At 44.6% G+C, this 12,117-nt stretch overlaps 1 protein-coding gene across 2 annotated transcripts in view; it reads right to left on the reverse strand.

Moving 5' to 3' along the window:
• LOC121537888 (rho guanine nucleotide exchange factor 25-like) overlaps nucleotides 1-12,117 on the reverse strand; it is a 37,332-nt gene that overhangs the window by 14,076 nt on the left and 11,139 nt on the right. For both annotated transcript variants that reach the window (XM_041845531.2, XM_041845530.2), the window contains exons 3-6: nucleotides 9,107-9,231; nucleotides 6,850-6,916; nucleotides 6,178-6,281; nucleotides 6,007-6,076 (exon numbers count right to left, since the gene is read on the reverse strand). In XM_041845531.2, the coding sequence (XP_041701465.2) occupies nucleotides 6,007-6,076; nucleotides 6,178-6,281; nucleotides 6,850-6,916; nucleotides 9,107-9,231 (366 nt within the window). The remainder of the gene's footprint in view (nucleotides 1-6,006; nucleotides 6,077-6,177; nucleotides 6,282-6,849; nucleotides 6,917-9,106; nucleotides 9,232-12,117) is intronic.

Here is a 12,117-nt window from a genome sequence, read left to right on the forward strand (position 1 = left end):
CCGACTCACATACAAGCTGCTGCTACTCTTTTTATCTTATATCCTTTTGCCTAGTCACCTTACCCCTATACACTATGAAAATGTATGCACTCACTAACTGTAAGTCACTCTGGATAAGAGCGTCTGCTAAATGACTAAAATGTAAATGTAAATGTGATTACCGAACACTTAACAAGGGGACAATTCGCTATAGTTATCCTCTACCCCTCATTCCATCTGTAATCGAGTCAATGCATGGGGCGCGCTTCTTCATGAAATTAGATCTCAGGAGTGCGTACAACCTGGTGCGGGTCCGGGAAGGGGACGAATGGAAGAGAGCATTTAGCACAACCAAGGGGCATTATGAATACCTGGTGATGTCGTACGGGTAGATGAATGCTCCATTAGTTTTCCAGTCCTTTGTGAATGAGGTGTTTCGTGACATGTTTGGTCGTGGTGTGGTGGTCTACATCGATGACATCCTGGTGTATTCAGCTACGCGTGCAGAGCATGTGTCCCTGGTTCTTAGAGTGCTTGGGCGACTGTTGGAGCATGACCTGTACGCCAAGGCAGAGAAATGTCTGTTCTTCCAGCAATCTGTCTCCTTCCTTGGATACCACATCATCACCTCAGGTGTGGAGATGGAGGGAGACCGCATCTCTGCCGTGCGGAATTGGCAGACTCCCACCACGGTGAAGGAGGTGCAGCGCTTTATTGGCTTTGCCAATTACTATCAGAGGTTTATCTGGGGCTTTGGCAAGGTCGCAGCTCCCATCACCTCTCTGTTGAAGGGTGGGCCGTCTCGGCTCCGCTGGTCTGCTGAGGCTGACAAGGCTTTCAGTAACCTGAAGGCAAAGTGCACCTCAGCCCCGGTACTGGCCCATCCTGATCCATCATTACTGTTCGTAATGGAGGTGGATGCGTCCGAGGTAGGGATAGGTGCTGTCCTATCTCAACGCTCGGGCACGCCACCCAAGCTCCGCCCTTGTGCCTTCTTCTCTAAGAAGCTCAGCCCGGCAGAGCAGAACTCCTGCGGTGGAACGCCGCCCACGTCCACCTCCTGCGCGCTGTGCGTCGCCAAAAGTCGGATCCCTCCGAGGCTGCCTCCTCTCCTTGTTTGGGCAGGCTTCGGCATTCATCGTCACTGGCCTTCTAGCCACTGCCGCTCCTCTGTTCATCATTCCATTTGTTTTGTCTTGTTTTCACACACACCTGGTACATACAGTGAGGGAAAAAAGTATTTGATCCCCTGCTGATTTTGTACGTATGCCCACTGACAAAAACATGATCAGTCTATAATTTTAATGGTAGGTTTATTTGAACAGTGAGAGACAGCATAACAACAAAAAGTTCCAGAAAAACGCATGTCAAAAATGTTATAAATTGATTTGCATTTTAATGAGGGAAATAAATATTTGACCCCTGTGCAAAACATTACTTAGTACTTGGTGGTAAAACCCTTGTTGGCAATCACAGAGGTCAGACGCTTCTTGTAGTTGGCCACCAGGTTTGCACACATCTCAGGAGGGATTTTGTCCCACTCCTCTTTGCAGATCTTCTCCAAGTGATTAAGGTTTCGAGCCTGACGTTTGGCAACTCAAACCTTCAGCTCCCTCTACAGATTTTCTATGGGATTAAGATCTGGAGACTGGCTAGGCCACTCCAGGACCTTAATGTGCTTCTTCTTGAGCCACTCCTTTGTTGCCTTGGCCATGTGTTTTGGGTCATTGTCATGCTGGAATACCCATCCACGACCCATTTTCAATGCCCTGGCTGAGGGAAGGAGGTTCTCACCCAAGATTTGATGGTACATGGCCCCATCCATCGTCCCTTTGATGCAGTGAAATTGTCCTGCCCCTTAGCAGAAAAACACCCCCAAAGCATAATGTTTCCACCTCCATGTTTGACGGTTGGGATGGTGTTCTTGGGTCATAGGCAGCATTCCTCCTCCTCCAAACACGGCGAGTTGAGTTGATGCCAAAGAGCTCGATTTTGGTCTCATCTGACCACAACACTTTCACCCAGTTCTCCTCTGAATCATTCAGATGTTCATTGGCAAACTTCAGATGGGCCTGTTTATGTGCTTTCTTGAGCAGGGGGACCTTGAGGGTGCTGCAGGATTTCAGTCCTTCACGGCGTAGTGTGTTACCAATTGTTTTCTTGGTGACTATGGTCCCAGCTGCCTTGAGATCATTGACAAGATCCTCCAGTGTAGTTCTGGGCTGATTCCTCACCATTCTCATGATCATTGCAATTCCACGAGGTGAGATCTAGCATGGAGCCCCAGGCCGAGGGAGATTGACAGGTCTTTTGTGTTTCTTCCATTTGCGAATAATCGCACCAACTGTTGTCACCTTCTCACCAAGCTGCTTGGCGATGGTCTTGTAGCCCATTCCAGCCTTGTGTAGGTTTACAATCTTGTCCCTGACATCCTTGGAGAGCTCTTTGGTCTTGGCCATGGTGGAGAGTTTGGAATCTGATTGATTGATTGCTTCTGTGGACAGGTGTCTTTTATACAGGTAACAAACTGAGATTAGGAGCACTCCCCTTTAAGAGTGTGCTCCTAATCTCAGCTCGTTACCTGTATAAAAGACACCTGGGAGCCAGAAATCTTTCTGATTGAGAGGGGGTCAAATACTTATTCCCCTCATTAAAATGCAAATCAATTTATAACATTTTTGACATGCGTTTCTCTGGATTTTGTTGTTGTTATTCTGTCTCTCACTGTTCAAATAAACCTACCATTAAAATTATAGACTGATCATTTCTTTGTCAGTGGGCAAACGTACAAAATTAGCAGGGGATCAAATATTTTTTTCCCTCACTGTATCCCCTCATCAGTCTCTGTATAAGTATTCCCTCTGCTCCCCATGTCCTTGTGTGTTATTGTTACTTTGTGGAGGTATCGCTCGGTTGAGCATTTTTGTTATTTTATCGCCGGGAATATTTACCTGTGTATGTTTGGTTCCCAGTACGCATTGAAGTTGCACTGGGATCGTGTTTACGCATTGTTGCGGACTACCTTATTGGGCTGAATAAAGCATATTCCTTCTTCACACTCCTGCGCCTGACTCCGTCCATCCCATCGCTACAGTTACAAAACGAAGGGTTTGCAAAACGAGGGGGTTACAAAATGGAAGGTAACAAAACTTCACAATGGAGTCAACCTTATTAGACAAAACATAACTCTCTCTTTTAGCACAAATTCATATGTCTGTTTGACTGGCGAAAATGTATCTGGAATCTACAAATATCAATGTGTGATGACGTCTTTCTCTGAGCCATTACCCATTAAAAGGAATGAACAGAACAAATAAACTATTATTTGTCTTTAAGCAAGACTTTGAAGTTGCCCCTCTCTCTCTTCGTTCTCTTCTCTCTCCTCCTCTGGTCCAGTCTAGTGTGACTAATTGTCAGATGAAAGAAGAACAGCTGTGGTAAACCTGGGAGTGGTAACACACCTAGTGTGTGTGTGTGTGTCTGTGTGTGTGTGCGTCTGTGTGTGTGTGTGTCTGTGTGTCTGTAAGCAGTAATGGAGTTACCTGTGAATAAACAGCAGGTTATGTATAATTTACCCACAATGTTGTCCTGCTATCCTCCACATAACCAGAGCCTTTGACAGCAGAGCAGCCTAACTCTACCTTCAACCTTGCAATTCATCTGAAGCTCTTTAGCTCTATAGCCTGTAGACCAGACCAGCACCTGAGCAGGCAGGCAGGGGAGTTATAGGATGTCTATGGGCCGGGGGCTAGGGAGCTGTGAGGATGAAACGCTGCAGTCCATGTGTTGTTGTGAACAGGTCAGTACTGTATGGCGAGGGCAAGCTCTGGTAGTGCCAGGGATAGAAATCAGCTGTTTTGTTTGTGTATGAGTGTGTGTGGGCGGCAGGTAGCCTAGCAGTTAAGAGTGTTGGGCCAGTAACCGAAAGGTTGCTGGTTTGAATCCCCGAGCCGACTAGGGGAAAAATCTGTCGATGAGCCCTTGAGCAAGGTATTAATTGCTACTGTAAGTCGTTCTGGATAAGAGCGTCTGCTAAATGACGTAAATGTTAAAAAAATTGTGGGGGTGCTAAATATGTGGTTACTTCAAGTTGTGTATTTACGGTCTTGTATGTATACTGAACAAAAATATAAATGCAATAATTTCAAAGATTTGACTGAGTTACAGTTCATATAGAGAAATCAGTCAATTGAAATAAATAAATTAGGCCCTAATCTATGGATTTCACATGACTGTGAATACAGATATGCATCTGTTAGTCACAGATACCTTAAAAAAAGAGGTAGGGATGTTGATCAGAAAACCAGTCAGTATCTGGTGTGACCAACATTTGCCTCTTGCAGCGCGACACATCTCCTTCACATAGAGTTGATCAAGCTATTGATTGTGGCCTGTGGAATGTTGTCCCACTCCTCTTCAATGGCTTTGCAAAGTTGCTGGATATTGGCGGGAACTGGAACATGCTGTTGTACACTTCGATCCAGAGCATCCCAAACATGCTCAATAGGTGACATGTTTGGTGAGTATGCAGGCCATTGAAGAACTGGGACATTTTCAGCTTCCAGGAATTGTGTACACATCCTTGCTACATGGGGCTGTGCATTATCATGCTGAAACATGAGGTGATGGCAGCAGATGAATAGCCTGACAATGGGCCTCAGGATCTCGTCACAGTATCTCTGTGCATTTAAATTGCCAACGGTTCAAATGCAATTGTGTTCATTGTCCGTAGCTTATTCCTGCTCATACCATAATGCCACTGCCACCATGGGGCACTCGGTTCACAATGTTGACATCAGCAAACCGCTCGCCCACACAACCCACACAACATGGTCTGCGGTTGTGAGGCCGGTTGGACATACTGCCAAATTCACTAAAACGACGGAGGCGGCTTATGGTAGAGAAATTAACTTTCAATTCTCTGGCAACAGCTCTGGTGGACATTCCTGCAGTCAGCATACCAATTGCACACTACCTCAAAACTTGAGACATCTCTGGCATGTTATGTGACAAAACTCCCCAGCACAAGTTGCACCTGTGTAATGATCATACTGTTTAATCATCTTCTTGATATGCCACATCTCTCAGGTGGATGGATTATCTTGGCAAAGGAGAAATGCTCGCTAACAGGGATGTAAAGAAATTTGATAAATAAGCTTTATGTGTGTATGGAACATTTCTGGGATCTTTTATTTCAGGAAATGAAACATGGGACCAATACTTTACGTGTTGCGTTTATATTTTTGTTCAGTATATTTGGGACCGCTCACAAAAAAAATCTCTGTTGATCAACAGCTTATCGACCAGAAACAGTACATGGGCAGAAATAATCGTCTTTAGGGCTGGTGGAAAATAGCCTCCACATCAAAGAGTCTAGTCAGGTGTTTATTATTACTGATTCTTATTCATGTGGCTTGTTCCTTCAGACTGCAGCTGTTTTTCTCCGCATGCTTCCTGACTGCTCGGTCCAGCCACACACACACACACACACGCACACACGCACACACACACACACACACACACACACACACACACACACACACACACACACACACACACACACACACACACACACACACACACACACACACACACACACACTTCCTGACCGACCGGTCCTGTCTGGGCTGGTCAGGAAGCTAGCAAGCCTGTCTGTGGCTAGCAAAACACAGGCAGGTCTGAGACCCTTGCTATCAATAACAAGGAAGTGGAAGGGGAAACGTGTGTTTGTGTGTGTGTGTGAGGGTGCGAGTGAGTGCGTGTGTGAGGGTACGAGTGAGGGGGAGAATGCTAGCAGCTGTAATAAAGAGAGGTGCACGGCACATTGGTGGAGATACAGGAGCTTTTCATGTGTTTCCTTACAGCTATTTACCCCAACTGACACCAAATGGACACAGGAAACACCTACACTATGTGTCTGTGTGTGTGTGTCCTTGTTTCCGTGTCCGTGTGTGTGTGTGTGTGTGTGTGTGTGTGTGTGTGTGTGTGTGTGTGTGTGTGTGTGTGTCCGTGTGTGTGTACACTCACATGCTTTATGAAAAGTTGGGCCAGTCTCTCTGGTTCTTCTATACACTTCTCCAGCTCGCCCAGGAAGTAGCTAGAGAGAGAGAGACAGGTTACACACACACCACGCGCACACACACGCACACGCACTATGCGCACATACCATGCGCACTGTACAGTATCTCCGATACTCACTCTTTATGCCAGTCGAACATTTGATGAATGTTTCCAAACACGATCTTGTCTTTTCCCTTCATGTCGTCTGGTATACCTTTAATAGTCATAGTGGCCATGTAGCCCTGTAGAGGAAACACACACCCAACCTCAGATCTCATATACTGGACATACTGGGATTCAAACCCAGGTCTCCTGCACAGAACAAGACTATGTTAACCCATTGAGCTAAAGCCTATGTATTATCGTCATATATACTGTACATACCTACCTGTAAAACAACTATTTCTGACTTAGAAAAGCTTTACAAACATAGGCATGTCGCTATTATGTTGCTATAGCAACACTGGGCCAAAATTAACTTTCTGAAGTCTTACATTTGTTCACCTACAATATATCATCCTCTGTCAGATTAATAGTTTTGAAACATGATACTAATATATATATTAATAAAATCACCCCAATAAAAAAAAATATCTGTTTTTGGAGGCAGACCAAGATGTTTTGAAAGAAAGTGAAGGTGTTGTGATGCAAGGATTTTCAGATCAAGTAATTGAATAAGTGGGTGCCGGTTCTTATGCCTTGGTTGATACAAAAGTTGATAGATTTCAAACTCCAGCAGTAGAACGGTGGTTTCTTCTGCTGCTGTTGATATTGCTGTCATTGGATATGGTTATAATACTGTACTCTCACCTCTACTATGAGCCCCAGGTCCTCCACGTACAGTTTCTCTGTCTCTATGAGTTCCTTCAGTACATACCTGGACAGAGAGATGATACTGACTGTTGGTCACCCCCATCAATACAAAGTCTTTCCAAACAGTCTTGTCCGCTTGAAGGGGCAATCTGCAGTTGTTACATCAATTTATTGACTTTTAAATTAATTACAGTGGGGAGAACAAGTATTTGATACACTGCCGATTTTGCAGGTTTTCCTACTTACAAAGCATGTAGAGGTCTGTAATTTTTATCATAGGTACACTTCAACTGTGAGAGACAGAATCTAAAACAAAAATCCAGAAAATCACATTGTATGATTTTTAAGTAATTCATTTGCATTTTATTGCATGACATAAGTATTTGATCACCTACCAACCTGTAAGAATTCCGGCTCTCACAGACCTGTTAGTTTTTCTTTAAGAAGCCCTCCTGTTCTCCACTCATTACCTGTATTAACTGCACCTGTTTGAACTCGTTACCTGTATAAGAGACACCTGTCCACACACTCAATCAAACAGACTCCAACCTCTCCACAATGGCCAAGACCAGAGAGCTGTGTAAGGACATCAGGGATAAAATTGTAGACCTGCACAAGGCTGGGATGGGCTACAGGACAATAGGCAAGCAGCTTGGTGAGAAGGCAACAACTGTTGGCGCAATTATTAGAAAATGGAAGAAGTTCAAGATGACGGTCAATCACCCTCGGTCTGGGGCTCCATGCAAGATCTCACCTCTTGGGGCATCAATGATCATGAGGAATGTGAGGGATCAGCCCAGAACTACACGGCAGGACCTGGTCAATGACCTGAAGAGAGCTGGAACCACAGTCTCAAAGAAAACCATTAGTAGCACACTACGTCGTCATGGATTTAAAAAAAAATTGTTTGCCAATGACCATCTGGATGATCCAGAGGAGGAATGGGAGAAGGTCATGTGGTCTGATGAGACAGAAATAGAGCTTTTTGGTCTAAACTCCACTCGCCGTGTTTGGAGGAAGAAGAAGGATGAGTACATCCCCAAGAACACCATCCCAACCGTGAAGCATGGAGGTGGAAACATCATTCCTTGGGGATGATTTTCTGCAAAGTTGACAGGACGACTGCACCGTATTGAGGGGAGGATGGATGGGGCCATGTATCGCGAGATCTTGGCCAACAACCTCCTTCCCTCAGTAAGAGCATTGAAGATGGGTCGTGGCTGGGTCTTCCAGCATGACAACGACCCGAAACACACAGCCAGGGCAACTAAGGAGTGGCTCCGTAAGAAGCATCTCAAGGTCCTGGAGTGGCCTAGCCAGTCTCCAGACCTGAACCCAATAGAACATCTTTGGAGGGAGCTGAAAGTCCGTATTGCCCAGCGACAGCCCCCCGAAACCTGAAAGATCTGGAGAAGGTCTGTATGGAGGAGTAGGCCAAAATCCCTACTGCAGTGTGTGCAAACCTGGTCAAGACCTGCAGGAAACGTATGATCTCTGTAATTGCAAACAAAGGTTTCTGTACCAAATATTAAGTTCTGCTTTTCTGATGTATCAAATACTTATGTCATGCAATAAAATGCAAATTAATTACTTAAAAATCATACAATGTGATTTTCTGGATTTTTGTTTTAGATTCCATCTCTCACAGTTGAAGTGTACCTATGATAAAAATTACAGACCTCTACATGCTTTGTAAGTAGGAAAACCTGCAAAATCGGCAATGTATCAAATACTTGTTCTCCATACTGTATATATATATATATGTCAACAGTCTAAGCCAACCCGTCTGTTTTGCCCTGTAGTTGCGCACGTGTCAGTTGTTTTGCTAAACAATCAACCCGTCTATAATATAACTTGTAAATATTTAATGAGGTTAGTTCAACTGTCTTTCCCCATCAAACCCCAAAATATAAGCTTGTTTCACTCCAACACTATAATTGTAAACAAACACTGTATAGCCTCAAAACATGGTTAAAACTATCATTTTGATATAATTGATGCTCAGTCCTTGCATCCATAGCTCATTTCACCAGTCCCATTCCTCAGCTATTCACCAAAACAGTGGTGTGGTGAAGGCATTTGTAATTGTTTGAACTGCAGATTGCCCCTTTAAGATACGTCTACACAGTGACTCTCATTGTATGTAGCCATACATGATGCTTATGGAAATGCTGTGTTGTACATCAAACTTTGGTCAGTTTTAGAGTAAGGTGTAGTAAGGGCAGTGTTGTGTAATTAAAGGTGAACCATTTACATGCTCTTCTCTAAGGCACTCTTCCTTTCCTCCTCACTGTCAGCCGCCGCTGATGATTGGCTGGAGGTGTCATCCATCAACACTGAGACATTGTCATCTGGATAGACATTGGTGGACTGAGTATCCTGGTCAAACAGACGGGACAGGGAATAGGGTTATGATATAATCTTTGGTCTGTTGGCATTCTCAAGATAGTGAGAGGGAGAGAGAGAGAGAGAGAGAGAGAGAGAGAGAGAGAGAGAGAGAGAGAGAGAGAGAGAGAGAGAGAGAGAGAGAGAGAGAGAGAGAGAGAGAGAGAGAGAGAGAGAGATCAAATAAGGAAGAGGCAAAGTGAGAGAGAGAATGGGAGAGGCAAATTGAGAGAGAGAATGGGAGAGCAAAGTGAGAGATAGAATGGAAGAGGCAAAGTGAGAGAGAGAATGGAAGAGGCAAAGTGAGAGAGAGAATGGGAGAGGCAAAGTGAGAGAGAGAATGGGAGAGGCAAAGTGAGAGAGAGAATGGGAGAGGCAAAGTAAGAGAGAGAATAGGAGCATAATGATGCAGGTTGCCAAGGTGACTACTGACCAGGGAGGGAGGGAGAGCAGCCAGACACTAGGGACCAGGGCAGAATGATAGTGGTAGGCCACACAAGCTCACAGAATGGGACCATCGAGTGCTGAAGTGCGTATCGCGTAAAAATCGTCTGTCCTCATTTGCAACACTTACTACTGAGTTCCAAACTCCATCTGGAAGCAACGTCAGCACAAGAACTGTATAGTCGTGGTCAAAAGTTTTGAGAATGACACAAGTATTGGTCGTCACAAAGTTCGCTGCTTCAGTGTTATGAGATATCTTTGTCAGATGTTACTATGGTATACTGAAGTATAATGACAAGCATTCCATAAGTGTCAAAGGCTTTTATTGACAATTACATTAAGTTTATGCAAAGAGTCAATATTTGCAGTGTTGACCCTTCTTTTTCAAGACCTCTGCAATCCGCCCTGGCATGCTGTCAATTAACTTCTAGGCCACATCCTGACTGATGGCAGCCCATTCTTGCATAATCAATGCTTGGAGTTTGTGGGTTTTTGTTTGTCCACCTGCCTCTTGAGGATCGACCACAAGTTCTCAATGGGATTAAGGTCTGGGGAGTTTCCTGGCCATGGATCCAAAATGTTGATGTTTTGTTCCCCGAGCCACTTAGTTATCACTTTTGCCTTATGGCAAGGTGCTCCATCATGCTGGAAAAGGCATTGGTCAACTTTAGGAGACGGTCCTGACGCTTGCTGGACTTTCTTGGGTGCCCTGACGCCTTCTTCACAACAATTGAACCTCTCTCCTTGATGTTCTTGATGATCCGATAAATGGTTGATTTAGGTGCAATCTTACTAGCAGCAATATCCTTGCCTGTGAAGCCCTTTTTGTGCAAAGCAATGATGACGGCACGTGTTTCCTTGCAGGTAACCATGGTTAACAGAGGAAGAACAATGATTTAAAGCACCTCCCTCCTTTTAAAGCCTCCAGTCTGTTATTCTAACACAATCAGCATGACAGAGTGATCTCCAGCCTTGTCCTTGTCAGCACTCTCACCTGTGTTAACGAGAGAATCGCTGACATGATGGCAGCTGGTCCTTTTGTGGCAGGGCTGAAATGCAGTGGAAAAGTTAATTTTCATGGCAAAGAGGAACTTTGCAATTAATTGCAATTAATCTGATCACTCTTCATGATATTCTGGAGTATATGCAAATTGCCATCATCAAAACTGAGGCAGCAGACTTTTGACCACGACTGTACGTCTGGAGCTTCATGAAATGGGTTTGCATGGCCGAGCAGCCGCACACAAGCCTAAGATCACCATGCGCAATGCCAAGCGTCGGCTGGAGTGGTGTAAAGCTCGCCGCCATTGGACTCTGGAGCAGTGGAAATGCGTTCTCTGGAGTGATGAATCACGCTTCAAGGTTGGCGGATGCCAGGAAAATGCTACCTGCCCCAATGCATAGTGCCAACTGTAAGGTTTGGTGGAGGAGGAATAATGGTCTGGGAGATTGTTTTTCATGGTTCGGGCTAAGCCTCTTAGTTCCAGTGAAGGGAAATATTAACGCTACAGCACACAATGTCATTCTAGACGATTCTGTGCTTCCAACTTTGTGGCAACAGTTTGGTGAAGGCCCTTTCCTGTTTCAGTATGACAATGCCCCTGTGCACAAAGTGAAGTCCTTTCACAACATTATAAGGCTGCGTTGAGACAATGACTTAGCAATGACCCAAGCCCAGCTCATCTAATCCCTATCATTGTGAGGCAGAGTTGTCAAAATGCTTCAGCAAATGTACACTACATCAGGGGCGTCGGTAGACACAATATAAGTAACCTAATTTATGTCCCTCTGACTGTCCTGAATGCCACTGATGATCCTACAGCTATTGTGTGCAGTAATCATGTGCCTAAGAACCAGATTTATACTGTTAGCACTGAGCCGGTGTACCCGAGGAGGCAGTCCACTGTGTGCAGCTCAACATGCACTAACATAAAGAACATGAGCACATCTACTGCTGCTAAGCTTCCCAGTAAAGCACTAAAAACAAGTAAGCATCCCAGAAGAAAAGTGCTCTGAAACTCACTTAGATAATACCTTTGATGATACAGTGGTAGCAATACAAGGTTATAACATTTACAGAAAATATAGAAATGCCAATGGTGGAGGTGTTGCTGTTTATATACAGAACCACATTCCTGTGAAGATTACGAGAGGATCTCATGTTAAATACTGTTCAAGTAATATGGCTACAGGTTCATCTGCCTCACCTAAAACCAATTCTGGTGGGAAGTTGCTGTAGACCACCAAGTGCTAACAGTCAGTACTGGATAACATGTGTGAAATGCTTGATAATGTATGTGATATCAATAGAGAGGTATACTTTCTGGGTGATTTAAATATTGACTGGCTGTCATCAGGCTGCCCACTCAAGAGAAAGCTTCAAACTGTAACTAGTGCCTGCAACCTGGTTCAGGTTAACAGTCAACCTACAAGGGT

Source organism: Coregonus clupeaformis, chromosome 24 (assembly GCF_020615455.1).
Source record: "Coregonus clupeaformis isolate EN_2021a chromosome 24, ASM2061545v1, whole genome shotgun sequence".
NCBI lineage: Eukaryota > Metazoa > Chordata > Actinopteri > Salmoniformes > Salmonidae > Coregonus > Coregonus clupeaformis.